The sequence below is a fragment of the Terrapene carolina genome, unplaced genomic scaffold, assembly GCF_002925995.2.
Source record: "Terrapene carolina triunguis isolate 2854851 unplaced genomic scaffold, T_m_triunguis-2.0 Scaffold62, whole genome shotgun sequence".
Lineage (NCBI taxonomy): Eukaryota > Metazoa > Chordata > Testudines > Emydidae > Terrapene > Terrapene triunguis.
The window spans coordinates 35,767,985-35,787,003 of NW_020664413.1; the positions used below are offsets into that span (position 1 = coordinate 35,767,985).

At 41.6% G+C, this 19,019-nt stretch overlaps 1 protein-coding gene across 2 annotated transcripts in view; it reads right to left on the bottom strand.

Annotated features, from left to right (window-relative positions):
- The window catches only part of ABCB11 (ATP binding cassette subfamily B member 11), a 65,924-nt gene extending 64,338 nt beyond the window's left edge, over positions 1–1,586 (bottom strand). For both annotated transcript variants that reach the window (XM_029910493.1, XM_029910492.1), the window contains exon 1: positions 1,489–1,586. In XM_029910493.1, coding sequence (XP_029766353.1) covers positions 1,489–1,564 — 76 coding nt within the window. In that variant the 5' untranslated portion in view covers positions 1,565–1,586. The remainder of the gene's footprint in view (positions 1–1,488) is intronic.
- Between the last annotated feature and the right edge of the window lie 17,433 nt (positions 1,587–19,019).

Below are 19,019 nucleotides of genomic sequence, written 5' to 3' on the forward strand. Positions count from 1 at the left end.
TCCACCTGGGGACTCTGGCTGCAGTACAGCACCTCAGCCTCCACAGCAACTCAGGCCACGGCCTAACAGCCACGATCTGACCCTTTGCATCAAGAGATGCTGTCAAGGATGATGGCCCTAAAATGTAGCTTGTCTCGACAGTGGTCCTACTGGGGAGGCCTTACCATAAGGATCAGTACTCAAAATATTTATCACAAGTCACTTTGTGTGGCACACCATGAAGCACTAGCTCTGGACAGCAACACCACTGGGAGCACAGAGTTGGCTTGAATAGTCATTGTGCAAGTTCCTGAAGAGTCAGTGCATATCTCTAGAGTTTTCCAGTGCACTGGCAACCCACGGCCCATTTTTACGTCCTAATATGGACTGGAATCATGTTTTACTTTTCAACCAATTCTTGCTGCAGCTTGAATAGAAAATCCCCATCTTCTTACTTTCTCTACCATTCAGCAACACAGCACTTAGCATGGACACTTCCATGCCCCTTGCTCTGCGTGGTCACTGCAAAGCTGTGTGCCACAGTGCAAAGGGTGCAAAGAATTCCATGCACCCGGGGACTCAACGGCCTGCCCACCGCAAACTTCCCAATGAAAGCACAGTATTTCCACTGCATCTTTGGCCTTGCATGTGGGAATGGCAGATGTAATGAGTGTGGGCTTTGTGCTTAAATCCAGAGGTCATGTATGGACATGTATTTCCTTATAATGTGCCTTTGCTTTTGCCTGTTGCATATGTAGTTACTATTTTACCATGTTAACTTGCTTCCATTTGCAATTGCAATTAAATATAAATATCTAGTGTCCCTTTAATTTTCCACCTGCTTATACCAAAACATATAAGTCAGGGTCAAGATGTTCAGCAGCTTCTCTTCATTTTTCTCCTCCTCATCTTCACCTAACACCCCAAGCCTCCTGCCAGTACCTCCTGTTTAATCTGAACTGAGATGCTTGGTGTTTAACAAGCACTTTAAAAAAAAAAGAAGCTCGAAGAGGAGAAATGAAGCAAGAGTGGAAGGAGGAGAGAAAGGAAGCTCTGGAGAGGGGTGAGGAAAGCAAGAGCTGTTCACACATTTAAAAGAAATTCTAAATATAATAAATCAACCCTAGAAACCTGCAGGACACAGGTGTTTCAGCTTTTATTGTGAGTTCTAAAATGTAAAGAGGAATGTCAGAGTCATCCCTGCTGAAAGACCATTGAAGTCAATGGAGTTATTCAGATACCATGGTGATGATCCTGGTATGAAAATCTAGATAGATTAGTTACATTTGGTAGACAGATGATGGGGACATATAGACAGATACTGTGGATAGCTAGGCTGATAAGAAGAGATCATCCACTTACATGGATTGTTGCTTTAGGCTTGTAAACAAAAGTTGTTTTGAATAAAATATGCCCATAATTATGTGAACTGCAATATCTAGTATGGCATGTGTTTTCAGCAGGCTATTGAAATTAAAGTAGAAGCTGATTAAAGAGTAAATGTCTTACATGATCCATCTGAGTCATAAATGTAGTTATCCTCTTCAAATCTCCTAATACTGCGCAGAACAACAGGATTGGACATGATGATTTGCTCCTTTAATGAGAAACCCTGAAAAGGCAAAAAGTATCACCATAGTAATGTCTTTTAAAATGATAAGACAACATTGTACGGGCCATACTCTGATCTCAGTTACATCCGTGTTATTCCAGTGTAACTCTGCTAAGCACATTGAATTTACACCAGTGTAACTGAGAACAGAATACAATCCTACAAATCTAGTGACACTACAGATAGTGAAGAGAGCTGAAACAAAAGCACATTTAACTATCACTGACTAAAGTGTTAGTCTTTCAAAAGGAGTGAAATATTACAATACATGCTGAGCGTGGCTCAGGTGCTACTCAGCAAGGGTTTCCCAAACTTGATTATAGCTAGCATGGTTGTAGCACAGTTTGCCTAAACAATACAAGCAGGGATTTATCTTTAACAGTCATGCTAGCAGAAACAATGCTTCAGGCTAAGTTACACCCCACGGGTAGTTTATTGCATGAGGTTTTAACATGGTTAAGCCCTGAATGGGTTTTGAAGGGTCCTCAGTCTGCCTCATCATCTCATTGGGATTAGTGAACCAGTGGCTGGATAAAGCAGGAAAGGTAGCATCCAGGACATCTTACATGGCCTGGAAACCACTGGACAAACACATGGAGTCCTCCCAGCCCATCCCTGAAGTCTTCCACTGCTGCTGCATTCTCTTAGGCCTCACCCCTTCAAGAATGGCAGCACACCTCTCCCAAGCTCTGCAGCACCATTGGCTGGTCCTGCACTTGTCTGTTCTCTCTCTTTTTTTAATCTTCCCACGCCCTCTTGTGCATAGGGCATCTACCTGTTTCTGCCATTTATTTTGGTCTTATGCTGGTCTGTTCAGGCTTCTGAGTGTCATGTTGATGGATTTGGCTTCCTTCTCTACTGTGTATATAGGTTGCCCTCTTGCCACTTGCTTATGTCTTCACGTGTCTTAGTATTAAACAGTTTTTGCTTCATACTTCCCTTTTCCCCTGTGGCTGTTTACCTGCCTATTACACTGTATGAAATCCATGGAGTGGCAGTTACGTAAAAGCTGGAGGAGCTGTGATGCAATTTCTCTCTTAAATTACAGCAGGATGCAAGAAATATGACACCCCTCCCTGTCAAATCAAGAGTGAGGGATAAATAGGAGATTGATCAATAGATAATGATGTTGAAGTCACTTCCTGTATAAATCCTGCCACTTCCTGTCTATTCCCTTCCTTTCATCCCCACCTTTCAGAACCATTCACTCCCACCCTGACTCTTCACCTTCCTGCCACTGGGTTTTCCTTTTGGTCTCTCCTCCTCTGAACCTTGCCCATATCCCCTTTTTGGTACTTGTATCCACCTTTCTTAAGTAGAAGAATAGCCAATGGGATTTTTATGTGTGGACTGGAATTGTTAATCCACTAGCCAATAAATAGTGATACTCCTGGAAACAAAGTATTGCATTCAACAATCACAAGAAAAACTAAAATGGGAGTAGGGGAGGAGAGAGAATTTGGTGCATAATTGTTTAAAATATGTTTAAGGGATAAAATTAATATTTGTGGGGAAAAGAGATCTGCTAGAATCAAAAATTAACTAAAACACCACAAAAGGCTTATATGTTTTCTTTCTCTAGAATGATTAAAGAGAAGATTTCAAACACTCTAGGGCCCAGATTCTCTCCTGGGGTAAATATGTAAAGTTGCAGTGAAATTAAAGGAGCTGCATCCATTTACACCCCCAAAAAATTTAACCCTGTGTATTTAAAATAACCCCTGATAATAAGGTGTGTTGTGAAGAAAACTCTTCTTTTACACACACTTCACAACTATAATTTTTAGTCCCCCTGCAGACATGGTAGCTGGGTTAAACAACGCTGCAGGAGCCAGACACTATGCCTGATTTCAAAGCTACAAGTGAAAACAAAAAATGCTTGTAATGTCAGAAGTCTATCCTCCTTTTGTAGACTGTGTATGATACACCTTTATGATAATATGAGCACAAAATCTCGTATAAAGATTATTTTCTCAAAGGCAAATATAAGTCAGACCCTCCCCCTCCCCCCTTTTCAGAGGGCAGCCAAAGTTTTTGGTGTCAAACGTTGGGTGGGCATGCAGGCACTTAAGCTTTGTTGCACCTGATTTTAGATTAAAATCACAAGAAGAAAAACTGCTGCCTGTAACAGGACAAATTTACAGGCCAACTGGAAAAAATTACAGCCCTGTTGGAAAAGGAAAAGTGATCTTAGTTAAAAATGGTCACAAGCTACACATGCGGAAGAAAAGGGGGACGGTATTCTTGGAAGCTTTTGAGAAAACATGTAAAACCAGGATTTGTCCAACTAAAGGAAATGTCACAGGGGTTGGGAATTTGCTGTATACAAATTCACCCTCCCCTACATGGGGCCTGATTCAAAGCTTCTTGAAGCCACTGGGAGTCTTTCCATTAATTTCAGATCAGGCGCATGGAAAGAAAATTTTGCAAAAGCCCAGTATTCACATGAGAGTATCCATGCAACCCTCCCCCATCAAAAAAGAAAATAACTAAGCACAAATTCCTAGCAGTTTAAAATCATTTTGTAGAACACAACTCACCCACTCCCACAGTGAAAATACACAACAGTTCCTCAGCTAGCAGTTGTGGTGACTAGCTAACTAGTTTAAAACTCTAAAACAAGAGGCCCTCAGAAAGCAGTTTTTCAAACTGTCCCAAAGTCCAAAGAAAAGTACATTGAGAAACAGTGAGAAGCTGGGAATGGGCGACAGGGGACGGATCACTTGATGATTATCTGTTCTGTTCATTCCCTTTGAATCACATGAAGCCACTGTTGGCAGACAGGATACTGGGCTAGATGGACCTTCGGTCTGACCCAGTCTGGCCATTCTTATGTTCTCTAAACTCCTCAGGGCAGCTGTGTCACTGATCACAGGCTACAGCTATGCGTTGTAACAAAAGTATCTGTTTTAAATTAATCTGTATCAAACACATATGAAAGGTGTTGATTAGCTTCTGGGGTTGGAGCCAGGCTACGCAGAGAGTACAGACCCATTTATGCAAAGTCCGGATAAACCTGACAGGGGTCCTACAGACATGGGAGAAAGTCAATACAAAGCAACAACCTAAGGTTTGCCCAATTTTCCAACTCTCCCATGCATGTCAGATACACACATGCAAACACACACAAAAGTAGGAGAAATGTATAAGGCTGTAAAGTTTTGTTAATTAGTATAATTTTATCAACGTTATTAATTCACTGGGTTAAATTAGCCAAAACATCGGTTGCTGTATTAACAACTTCTGTAAGAGACAACATGCAAACTCATTTGACATATTCTATGAAAAGAAGGTGATCACTTCTGACAATTTTACTAGGAATTATGCCCCCAGAGAGCATGCCATTGTTTGCATATAAAACATCTACTTCTCTGGCTCTAAGCAGGGGCAGCTCCAGGCACCAACGCAGCAAGTGCATGCCTGGGGTGGCAAGCCATGGGGGGCGGTCTGCCGGTCACTGTGAGGGCGGCAGACAGGCAGCCTTCGGCGGCATGCCTGCGGGAGGTCCGAATCCGCGTGACCAGCGGACCGCCCGCAGGTGCGCCGCCGAAGGCAGCCTGACTGCCGTGCTTGGGGCTGCAAAAAACATAGAGGCACCCCTGGCTGTAAGTATAGATAGTATCATTAATGCCCTGACCTTTGGGTCTTAGAAACATGTAAGTTTCACAGGAAGTAAGCCTACTACCAACAACTACTTCTTTATTTTACATTATGACATACAGACTTTGTTCAGACATGACGATGGAACAGCCTTGTTAGGCTTAGGGTATTAAACTACAAAGAACAGACATGTTTATTCATTAGGATTATTATTTGTAAAGGGTTAGATGTTGCAGATGGATATAAGCAAAAGAAATCCCTTGTTTATTAAGTTAAACACATTAAAATGGACTCGTTCCTGGGCCTCAGCTCCGATTGCTTTGTATTGTCACTGTGTTTACAGAACAGTAATGTACAAAGAAGTTTGTTGACTATTCAGTATTTCCAAAGGCACACTCGCTAATGTTTCTTTAACCTTTACATTCGCACAAGTATAATTATAAATGGAATTGCAAAACCGGACTGTGAAAATATATGTTCTGCTATGTAATGATGACTTCATTCCCAAGTTGATTTTCTGCACTGTGTGAGCAAATTCTGCTGAAATGCTCATACCCGCTATTCTTAAGAGATCTGCTAGAATCAAAAAAATATTTGAAAACTCACCTGGAAACTGCATTGTGCCAACAAATATGAGACTTTTTAAAATATAAAGCTAAGGGGCTAGATTCACTGGTACATTCCGGCTTCTTTCAACAGCTCTGAGAGTGCAAAGCAGCCATGAGCTGATTTAACTGGATCGGTGGAAAGCAGCCAAAGCAAAGGAGTGAAGCCGGCCCTATGCTGACAATCTATATGGTGAAGCATTTCCACCTCAGAAACATGTCATAGTCTGCAGTGAGGGGGTCCAGTCTGAGTTAGGCAAAAACTCCCTCTCTGTCTGTCTGTCTCTCTCTCTCTCTCTGCAACCATATTATTTAACTCTGTACAATCATTTGAGATGGACCCTGAGCCTGTGAACACTTGCTACTGAGCCTGCTGCTTACTGTCGCGTAACAAGTTCCTTTGAAGTGCTTGCCCAAATGTTGCATTGTATTGCATTTCCTATGTCAAATGTATGCGGTCAGCTAAAGATCATGGTGTTAGAATACACAAGACCACAGTCATTACAGTGTTTTGTGTAATACATCGGGTACCTTTCTAAAACAGAGAGCCTGCTTGCTCTGATGCTCACATGCCATTCCAGGTCACTACACTGAGAGCAAAAGGTACTGTTAATACTTTAATTAGGAAGGGCTTTGTTTCTGTAGCTGGCTTGCTGCCAGTCAGATGTAGGGCATGCTCCCTCATGTCCTCTGACAAACACCTGCTGATATCATGAATTGCCCCCCTTTTTAGATGGCAATCAGAGAAGTGTGGCTTCACCCTGTAGCGGTATAAACGAGAGTTCAGTAGTGTCAGTGACCTCAGAATCTTGAGCCCATGGATCCAGATTAGATTCAGCCAGTTGATACAAATCCAACTACAGATTACCCTACACAGCTGAAACCTTCCAACCCCCAAATTCTGATGCATAAAGCCTACAGAAGGTTGCTTTAAATGATTTTAAAAAAATCAACAGGTAAAGGTGAAATGTCATTTTTTTCTCTTGCTACTGGCTTTGGGCAAAGATTCTCTGTGGAGTTTTTGTTAGGACCAGACTTTGTGAAATGATCTGACTTTTCCTGTAACATTGTGAATGATCATAATAAAGAAGGAACCAATTGTTTTAAATACACATTTTTACCTTTCTGAAGCTCCACAAAATATGTAATCCTCAGCAAGCATCATTCTGCTGATTACCAGAAACAGATTAATACACCAGATTAATAGGCTGGGCGAGCACTAGAACAGACTGCCCTTTTGGGGTTGGATGTCTAGCTACAGAACATTGGTAACACTTTGCAGACTACAGAAGCTGATATATGGATTAGGACAGAATTAAATAATAGAAGATATCTGATCGTCATTTCTCTCCCCACCATGTGCAGAAACAACTAATGGCATGTATCAGATATGGCATTAAAGTGAAATGACATTTTGCCATAGCCAAACAATCAATAAATATTAAACTTCTGATAAGCCAAAATCTCTAGGGAAATAAAAAGGAAAATGAATCCAGGTTCATTAAAACAAATTATCACATTAAAATAACAAAGGAAAATATGTTCTCTACGAAGGAACTTTCCATTGACTTCAGTAGTTTTGGATCAGGCCCTTTGCACTGCCAATAGGCATTGCAAAAAGTTTCATAGATATCGTTCTTTGCTCTTTGAATATGTGAGCCTGGAAGGCTCTGAAAGATTAATAGTAGTGTGCATGCCAAATAGTGACTCAGCTTCTTGAGTAGCCACCAATGGACTCAGGTACTATTCATTGCATACTATTCATCAGATTATTTTGGGGCAAAAATACAAGTCACTTTTAAATCAGTAAATTGCAGATTATTACATTCTAATATTAAAAATATGATAGATTTGTTGCTCACCAAAGATGTAAGAAAGAACCATAGAAGAAACCGCAAGGATCCAGTTCAGTGCAGGTAGCCAAAGATGTGTACACTCATTTGCAGCCACAGTTTGCATCATTCTAACCCATTAACAGGGTCTGAAGCTTTTTAAGTGGGCATTGACTATTTGCACCTGGGTCAGTAACCGTGCAGTCACCATGCTACAGTTCATTGACATCAAATGGAGAGTTTAAGCTTGACTAAAGTAATCACACAACACAAAGTCAGGGCACTTGGGCAGCAGTTCGCTCTGCAGTGGTTAAAACATAGAACCTCTTGAAATTATAGGAAGACAATATTATAGCATTACTTGGCAAGCAATGATGTGGGTCAGACTAGGTTAGTATCTCCATTGTAAACACTAACCTCAGCCTTAATAATTGGTTCTGTAAAAAAAATTGCTGAGTAATAGACAAACTGGTTCAGAGGTTAAGTTCAGAGAGAATAAACATTTGGTCCTTACCCAAAAGCTTGCTTTGCTGCCCATACCCAGGCCAGATCTCTGGTCCCTCCTCTCTGACATGGGCTCTAACATTTTGTCATCACGGCTAATAGGTTGAGTTTTCTACAGCTAGATAACTAACACGTGACAGTAAAATCACAGTGGAGCCAAGCACCCTGTAGTTCTTATCACGAGGCAGTGAGGCGAGGTCGGTGCTGTATCCCCCATCGGTCGTTGATCTTGCCTTGTTCACCTCATGGCAAAACTGTGGTGGCTCATCTCCACTAGATTTTTACAGCGAGATAGGCATTATTTAGCCTCAGTAAAACACACCTTTTTTAGCAGTAAAGACAAAGCTTAAATAGCTAGCCAGCCAATTAGCCTCACTACAACCTGCCCCTCCTGCTGTGATCTTGCTTAGAAAGCCTCAGCAGATCTCTGTCCTCTTGGTCACCCCCAGCCCCCTCAGCTTTCAAACACTTCCTCACTGGGCCTCATCGTGAAAAAGTCGCTAAGTCACATTTTGATTTACAACCTTTATTTTTTCTACTTATTTAGACAATGATTGAGGGGAGCCAGGAGTTTGTTCTGCAGTTAACAGATGTTTACAGATCCTTTCTCTGGAGCATCCAATTGGCTATGTTTGAATACACAGCAGGCTAAATATATTTTTAAAGGTTTAAAACAAAAAGAAAAATGAACCCAGCCTTCAGATAAATTATCTGCTATCTTTGAAAAGGAAGCAATCAGGTGGGTGGATAAAAGCATGACTATCTGTGGGGAGACAAACAAGAAATTCCAGGTTGGATGGGTGCTGCCGATGAGCAAAGGAATACACCATGGGGATAAACACCAGGGAGGGAGCAGAGCTATTTAGCTAATGGACAATGTTTGCACAAGATCAAATGGGTAGAAATTGGCCATGAATAGAGTTGCTTGTAATGGGGGGCAAAGAGGGCAGGGCTTGGGGAGGGGGGCAGGAGTCCCTTCCAGTTTATGTTTTATGTTTCTAAAATCTCATGCTTCAGGCCTTCAGCTGGTCACCTGCAGGGGTCAGGAAGGAGTTTTCTCCCCAGTACATTCTGGTTGGGTTGGTGGTTGGTTTTGGTTTCTTGTCTATTTCCTCCGAAGCATCAGAGATGGCCACAGCTGAAGATGGGACACTAGATGGAGAGGACCAGGGCTCAGAGGTGGCACCAAGTGTTCTCTCAGGTGCTTGTCTGGCTGTTTCTTGCTCACATGCTCATGGTCTAACTGATTGCCATATTTGGGGGTCTGGAAGGAATTCCCTCCCAGGCCTGATTGACAGATATGGTTTTTTTTCACCTCTGGGGTGTGGGTCAGTTGCTGAGACCATGGGGTATATCTCAATGTATCAGTTCCTGCCATTTCAGGGGCTTTGAACATTGGTGCACCTCAGTCTCTTCTGTTCTCTGCCTGTGGCACATAATAGTCTCATCTCCTGTGGGTTATAATATTTTGATTTGATTGTTGGGGCCAATGTGGGGGTTCTGGGTTGTGTAGGAGGCATGAGATATACAGGAAGTCAGACGATGATTTGGTGATCCCTTCAGTTTTAAAATCTATGACTATGACTATGATTCAAATATTCCCACTTTTTCAGTGCTTTCTGGCACATGCAGGCCCTGTTTTGTGCCCAGTCACATCCAGCTTCATGTTTTCCAAACTACTATTAGTGCACCTGCCAACTCTAGCATTTTTCCTGGAACATTACTGCTTTCTGGCACTCTTTAGATGTGCTGGAGAAGGGAAAACCAACCTATTGCTTTCTTTGGGTTCAGTTTAAGTAGCATTTCTGTGTTCTAAGAAAGAACTACAGCACTAAAACATGAATGGCCAGGGCTGGGCACCTGAGGGCGTTAGATGCCAAAATCCCATTGAAGTTCAGTAGATGGAATGTACGCTACTTTTGCCAGAGGGGTTCCTCTTTACCAGGATCTGAGTTAAAAGGAAGCATTTAACTTATTGTGTTGATCTCACTTTATTGTAATATTACTTTGCATGAGCAGAAGAAGGTCAAATTGCAATACATTTAATGTTTCCTTTTAACCAAAGTATTTATGTCACTGTATATCCAGTGACAAAATCACTATCTATTCTTCGGATTTCTTCCAATATCCTTCATGAGAGTAAGCTAGTGGGGAAATATCTTTAATATTCATAGACAGATTATTTCTCTCATGCATACAACGTTTGGATGCCCTTTGGCATACATTATTATGTCTCCTATAGAAGGCACTCCCTAGCTCCAAGAAATGACATAATTGTTTACAATAAACTAAAGGAACTGGTTTTACCACAGTAGATTAGTATATTGTCCAAAAAAAATAAACCCCCAAAAACCCTAGTGGCAGTGATCCAATAAAAAGCTTCCAGCGCAAGAGAGTTAGTCACAAATTGTGACTCCCTATACTGGGTCATAGCTGTAGAGTGCTTATATGACCATATATTTCCAATATGTCACCACACATTAATTCCAGATTGACACACCAGATGACCAAGTTGCCTCCATGCTTTGGGACAAAGTCTGCTCTCAGGTGCAGCATTCTGGACTCTCTCTGACTGGCAGAGGACTTGGTTCAGAGCAGCACTACGTTACGCTAACCTATGATAACACTGGTCCGAGAGTCAGGAGCCACAGTCAGCTGAGAATCTCTCAATCACTCATACACTCAAATTAAATTTTGAGTGGAATTACTCCAGATTCTCAGTTGTGTCCCTGGCAGTAAAATCAGTCCTTTATCTGTCAATATAAGGTACTTCTAGGGAGATCATCATGGTCGCTTCTGAACACTGACGATAACACTCTGTGCTGTTCTAACACCTTGCGTATGAAGATCTCAAAGACTACTCAAACTAATCTTAATAAATTAAGCTGCACTGCAACCCTGTGAGAGAGGAAGTGTTACTGTCCCATATTTACATATGGGAACTGAGGCACAGCTTGTTATTTTTGCAGTTTACTTTTAGTTCCTCCATCTCCAAACAGTTATTCCACCTTGTCATTTACAGTATTAAAGCTGCAGATCATGAGCCAGTAAAGGGCAAGCCACAATGCCACATAATAATACCTCTGCATCCTGCTTCTACTAGTATGTTGAGTAATTGCACTTTACCTTTGTTTAATTGCAAAAAAACCTATTTCCTCCCATTGCAGAGAACTCACATCTCTGAGCTCACCAGGCCTTCACTTCTGGACAACAAGGCTTTGGGAGTAACTTTTTCTGTTTAGCCCAGGATGGTATCACACTCCCCGTGTCCAAATAATACAGTCCTAAAAAACAGTGACGCTGAATAACAGTGCGTATAACTGGTTCCCAGAATTAAACCAGGAAATAGGATCTATTCTTTTTGTTTGCAACTTAAATTATGAAGCAACTGCTTTAAGGGAGAAATTTAAGTTATCTTCATTTTAAAATGTCTTCATTTTTAACCTTTTCTTGGAGTGTGTGTCATGAACTTTTATTAGTTTTCTTAATGCAATTGAATAATAATAATGAATAATAGATAAAAGACTTTAGAAGAAATAGAAGAGATGGTTCTATGGTACAAAAGGCTTGGAAGGATTTGCTTTTTATCAGTAATTGTTGTTAAAAATCAATTTCATCATACCCATACAAACCGAAAAAAATATTTCCATCAGTAATCATCAAAATTTACAGATTGGCAAACAAGAAAAATACTGCTTCAGACCTTACTAGATTTTGATTTAAGGATATTTACTTTGTATATTTTTACCTGTAATTTTGATAATTTGTATTTTAATGGTTATAAAGCTTTAACTTCTTGAATCTCAAAATCTACTGTCATTAAATAATTATTGTTTGACCCCATGTGATGGGGTGTCCATGGGGATTTCCAGACAGGACTGGAAGGCGTTAAGGTGGCCAGATAGGCCTATTAGCTCCCAGACTCATAGACTTTCAGGATGCACCTGAAGGAAGAGCCAGGGAGCAGGGAAGTGATTGCAAGCAGATTCAGCTGTGTACAAATAGGCAGGGCCTATAAAGCCAGGAAGCTGGTAACAGACAGGGGAAGCTGCTGGGAAAGGGCAGTCACTCCCTGGGAAGAGGGAGGAGGGTTTGGAGGTGGTACACTCAGGGAAAGGAGGGGAACCACAGAGGTAGGAAGCAGTCCAGGGAACGAGCAGTGAGGGCTGGGAGAGGAAAGCTGAGAACTGATGGGTTGAACTGGAACCCAGAGTAGAGGGTGGGTCTGGGTTCCCCCACCCACCACTGGGGAAGTGGCACCAGCAGGGCAGGGAATGGGAAGACTGCCTGAGTCACTGTGAGAATAGAAGGATTGTACGCGGAAGGGGTAACGTTGAGTGACCTGGCTGGAGGACTGAGTCACTAAGAGGATGCTGTGGTTCCTGGATGAGAGAGGAGCTGCAGACCTGAGAGAGAGAGACAGCATGCGACCATAGGAAGGGGTGTTGACCTCAAGAGCTAATCTCCAGCATGACGAGGAGGAGGTGCCAGACAAGTGGTGAGTAGAGCACCCTGTGACACCCGCCGCCAATAATTTCCCACAACTGTGAAAATGTACGTCAATAAAAAAATTAAAGTAAAAATAAACATTAATATTATCTATCAAAAGTATAAAAAATAAATCAAATTCTGCCAAGCCTAACTCAGATAGGACTCTGACGCTGGCAGTAGTAAATATGCAGTGCAAATTAGCATATGTTCATTGTAGCAGGAAAGTCCCTGATCAGTTCACTTACATTGCATGTGTTGGTGTTCCTTGCAATGTTAGAGTTATAAATAGAGGACAAGGTGGGTGAGGTAATATCTTTTATTGGACCGAGTTCTTCAGGTCATTTATTTTCTGTGTAAACTCAAAAACTTGTCTCTCACTCCAACAGAAGTTGGTCCAGTAAAAGATACTATCTCATCCACCTTGTCATGCATATACATTGTCTTTAGTCAGAAGAGCTATAATACTTTTAACATTAGCTAGTACTAGCTTCTAAATGAAATGAAAAGAACCAACAATCAATCAAAGCTGCCATAAGATGAACGTTAAAAGCATTTATTTTTCTCTGTGTGGCTTCAATGAGATTTTGATCAGGAAAATAAATGACCCTTGTTTCATTACCATGCATGTCAAATGAGTTTATTCTCATGTTGACACTTCTGAGAACAACAGCTTATTTCTTCTGGTACTTTGAAAATGCTAAATCTTTGGCCGTGGAAAAAGACTATATACTTTGCTTAGCATCTGACTTTTCACACTGCTGTGTTCTCTTCAGTTATTCATCTAGCAATGAAAAGAAATCATCAGGTCACAAATACGGGAACTGCTCCTGAAGGCTGCAGTGCAGATAAAGTTCCTGTTGACTTTAATTAGAGTATTTGCTAGTGTTAGCAAAAATTGCAGGAGTGGGTCCAAAAAAAGAAAATTGTGGGCAAACCAGCTGACCAGCTTAAAGAAAATACATTATTGTGACCTTTCCCTTTCTGCATGATAAGAATGAAAGTAAATAAAATAACATGGCTATACATATGCATAGAGCCCTGCAAATCCATGGATATCCGCTTTTTATCTGCAGATATCCATGGATCATTTTTACCCTATTGTTTTAGGTTACTGCCTCATATGCCTAACATTATATACTTTCATATCTTTTAAAAATTTAAATTCAAATTATAAGTTATTTAGAAAAAATAACAAGAAGATGGGTACATGACTGAATCATTTGCAATTGTCTTTTTAATTTGCCATTCAGAATAATTTGTCACATAATTTCGGCAAATAATTCTCAAACTGTAGGTCACTCACAAACATTTCCAATATTCAAAATTAGGCTATGTTGGTTAGTTTTGATTGGTCACATGGTATGATTCTTTTCCCGGATTGCCTGAGCAGAACTCTTAGAATCAGGTTTCCAATATAACTGTTCAGTTATAAATTCAAAAGGCACTTTCCACAAATATCCTTCAATATATTCTTAACATTTATCATTTTTCTTTCAATTACTACTAGTAAAATTAATCACTAAAATACTGTAGAAAACATACACAAAACAGACAAGAACTTCACTGAACTTGCACACCACTGAAACCACTCTCACCAAAGTCTCACGTGACCTTCCTAGTTCAAAAACCAGTCTCTATTCTTATCCCATTTAACCTGTCAGCCACTGTTGGCTTCCATGACCCTGTTCTCTCCTGGTTCTCCTCCTACCTCTTTAATTGTGCCATCAGTGTGCTCTTCAGAGGATCCTCCTCATCATTCCTCCAGATTTCTGTGGTGATCCCACAGGGCTTTGCCCTGATCCCCTCTCCCTCTACACTTTATCTCTGGGTAATCTCATCTGCAAACACAAATTCAGCTACCATCTCTATGCTGACAACTCACAGATCTCTCTATTCCAGACCAGTCTCCTTCTGTCCAAACTAAAATCTTAGCCTGTGTCTCTAACATCTCCTTGTGGATGTCTAGCCACGAGCTCAAGCTCAACACGGCTAAAACAGAGCTCCGAGCCTTTCCCCAAGCTCTCCCAACCACCTGCTTTCTCAATTGCTGAACACAACACCACCATCCTGCCTGTCGCCCAGAGCTGTAACCTAAGCTTCAACTCAGACCTCTGTCTAGGTCCTCATATCCAGGCTATGTCTAAATCTTGCTGATTCTTTCTGCAAAACATCACTAAGATACAATCATTTCTACCCATCCACGCAGCTAAAACTCTCATCCACGCGCTCATCATCTCACATCTCGATTACTGCAACATCCTTCTCTCTGGCCTTGATATACTCAATCTTGCCTCACTTACATTCCATTCAGAATGCTGCTGCAAAGGTCATTCTCCTAGCCTGTCGCTTTGACCATGTCACCCCTCTCCGAGTCCCTCCACTGGAGCCCCCTTCTCTATGACATCAAACATGAGCTGCTTGCATTAATTTTCAAGCTCCTTTATGGTATATCCACACCCTACCTGTCATCACTCATTCACTATCGAGATGTTGACTGTCCACTCCAATCAGCCCACGGTGTCAGCCTCCATCACCCACCAGTTAAATTCCCTAAAAGCTCCTTTGTGCTTTCTCCCATGCTGGCCCTCATGCTTGGGAGGATCACCCCATAAACATCTGCAAAATTACCACATTCTCCGCCTTCAAAACCCGCCTTTGTTATGACTCCTACATAACACCTGACAACAGTTAGGCTGTTGGTGTGCTGAGACCTCTGCCTATCGTGCTGACCAATACTGTCTCATTGTTTCCTTGTATTCCCCCATTGGGCTGTCTGTACCCATCTCTTGTCTCTTATGTTATGCTTAGATTGTATTCCCCTTGGGGCAGGGACCATTTTTGTTCTGTGTTTGTACAGCACCTAGCACAATCAGGTCCTGGTCCATGACAGAGGGATCCAGGTGCTATGTTAACACAAATAATAATAAATGAACAATCCAAGCAAATTCATTTTTAAATGCAAGGAAACGGTCATGGTGAATTCTTTTCATTATCTGCCCAGCTTTAGAATCCAAGAACCGAGGGGGGCGGGGGGAGTAAGAGACACTTTTGCCCCATCCTCTCCGCCATGACAGAGAGGCAGCTGGGCCAAATCCGAATGGCACTGGGACTTCATACACTAGGTCACAATGCCCAGAGCAGGGAGCAGGACCCAGCCTCATGGGACACTGTTGCTGCAGGGTGCACTCTCCCTACCATTCTTCCTCCCCTCTCCCCCCCCCCCCGACCCCGTGGTAATTTTTTTGAAGAGTGGGAGGAGCTCATTTTCAGATTTTGACGCACGTCCCCTAAAAGCTCTGTGTGGCCCTGCTAGAATCAAATCAAAGAACCACTGAAACCAAAGTCACTGCCAACCACCGATGTCACTGAAGTTGTGCTCACCTACACTAGCAGTGAAGTTTTGGTTCATTTTGGAGTGCACAGGTGAAATATATAATACCCAGCAATGGATCCTATAACAAACATGACTCATGAATAAGGAACAAACATTAATAGAGCTCATCCAACCTTCTAATGATCAGAACAGAGCTGCTGTTTATGACAACTGACTTGTGAAACTCATGTAACCAGGCTTTTCCTGGTTCAGCACTACTTCCTTAGTAAGCACACACAGAGACCATATTTCCCCTAAACAGAGACAGAGAAACAAGGTGACAGAAAGAAAAGGCAATGGCTACCTCCCAGAGACCATATCTCCCCTAAATCAGGTGAGAGTTAAATTTTTCATGTAAACATTTTATTTATTCTGCTCAAACTTTTCTTTACATGACAACCTTAGACATAGAGGGGAAGAAAAGGAAACACTTTTCTGAATCTGATTCATTTAGAGTTACTGGTAAATGTTTCCAGTTCTGTGATATTTTGCCTTTTACAGTTGCCAGGGAAATACTTTCAGCTGTTTTTGAAATTTTGAGGAATAACAGGATACTTTTTTCTCTCCCTCTCATATGAGCTCACTGAGAGGCAGGGACTTAATCTACTTGCTATGAGTCTGAAAAAAGTTGTTCTCGGTTTGGATTAGAAGTAATACTATTAACACAAGATTGCCACAAATGCAAGATTCTTGAAATGTGGCTGTGCACAGAAAGTGCTTCAAAGCTCCTGCTGGTTCAGATATAGTACCATGAAAATATGTCTCTTCACTTTTTTCTTGGTGTTCACAGGAAACTTGCTAGAGATATTTAGTATTCACTTTGTCCAACACAGGTTTTACCCTCCACTTCTTTTGAGGTTTTACTGTTAAAAAGCGGAAGTGACATGTCTGTTCTGTGAGATGCCACTACATATTTACAATATTTTTCCTTCATCAGTGCATGATTTTGGAGAAGAAAATGAAATACCCCAAGCAGAACTGAAGAAAGTAAATTGACCATTAAGAAAAAGTATGTATTTGTGACTTTGCCAGCTAGAAGAGAGGAGTTGCCTCTCTGAAAGGCGTTGTTTGCTGCAAGTGATAAGCTGTTTTGCTGATAAGAATCAATTTTCATTTCATTTAATGAAATGAAATTTTCTTATATTGGTGTGGGGAATAAGTTGAATTGCTAGGTACAGTAACTATAATACAATGGCTAAATCTGTATGCTCCTGTCTCCTGCTTGTGGCTGCCTGCATATAAGGTATGTGTCTGTTATCACCATTAGCCAGTGGAGTTGCTCCTTCAGATCAATGGGTGGCGGTCTGTGCTTTTGGTCCAGAAACATCATAAGTTCTATCACAACTGATGACCATGGTAGGGAGCTCATTACATAAAGCCAGCTCATTTCATGCACTTTACAGAGAAACATAATAGTACTGAATACCGCTGTTTGAAAAATGGAATTTTCCTTTCACAGGACATTTTCACAATTCAAAATTACTTTCCATTCCAAACTGGAGCCAAAAGTCAAAATGTCAGAATTTTTCACAAAAAATGAAGAATTCTGAAAAGTTTCAAATTGGAAATGTCAAAACAGAAAATTAGGACATTTTCAATCAAAATGAAATGATTTGATGTAAAATTATTCTTTCAACTTAATGCTTCAAAATGAAAAAAATTTCATTCCAAAATGTTGATTTGAAACAAAGCAAAATAATTAGACTGAATTTCAGTGTAAAGGTTTGTTTACACTGTACACTCCTCATGGCAGCGAGTCGAGTACATATGCTGCAAGCTCCCCCCAGCACAGGCATAAATAGTAGTGTAGATGGTGAGACACTGCTTAGGTGAGTAGAGACACTAGAACCTTAGGGTATGTCTACACTGCAATTAAACACCTGCAGCTGGTCCGTGTCAGCTGACTCAGGCTCATGGGGCTCGGGCAATGGAGCTGTTTAACTGCAGTATAGATGTCTGGGCTCAGACTGGAGCCTGGGCTCTGGGACCGTCCCACCTCACAAGGTCCCAAAGCCCAGCTCCAGCCTGAACCTTAACATCTATACCTCAATTAAACAGCCCCACAGCCTGATCCCCTAGAGAGTCAGCTGACACAGGCCAGCCATGGGTGTTTAATTGTGGTGTAGACACACCCTTAGAGTGTGTACCCTCCGTGGTTCTCTACACCCCAAGCAGTGCCTCACCCATCTGCACTATGATAAACCAGAATTATTTTTCCAAAGAAGCTGATTAGAATAAAGGTCAAAGACAAAGGCAGTGAAAATGCAGCATTCTTTTGTGTATACGTAAGTTTACATACTAGAATTCCTTGTTCTACAGTACAAGGGAAATATACTTAACCACACTGAGAGCAAGCATTTGTTTATCTAGTTCAGTATCCTCTCCCCACAACTGAGATCACAGAGGACAGCAAAGTTAAGCAACACAAACTAGTATATGTATGTATTCTGTTCTGCAACACTTATGTGCAACACCTTGCAGTGCAAGAGGCTGCACCCACTTCCACCAAAGATATTTACATGAAGACGAACATACGTGCAACAGAGGCCACTCTAGCTATAGACAAATGAGGAAACAGCCTAGGGCAGCAGATTTCTGGGCAGCTCTCTAGGGTGGCAGATTTGGTCCAGCTGGCCCTCCATCATAAGAGAGAAACAGCTAGGCCAAATCTGAGTGGCATTGCAACCCAGGGGGCCCAGTCACAACACCACTCACTTAAATTTGCCCTGGCTGCCCTTCTGTCATGATGGAGGAGCATCTGGGCCAAATCTACTGTCCTAGGAGGGGGCAAGCACACTGAAGTTTTGCCAAGGGCAGCAGACTGTCTTGAGCAGCCTCTGACAAGCAGCCACATTAGCTAGGAAATCAGGCAAAAGGTCTGGGGTATATGGGTCCTTGTGTTTCAGGGCATAAAGGGATTACATGTGGGGATAAGAAAGGAACACCCCTCCCTCCCACAATACAGAACAACAGGATAAATGCATGTGCTTTGCTTTTGCACTGTTTGGGGTTTTTTTTTGTCT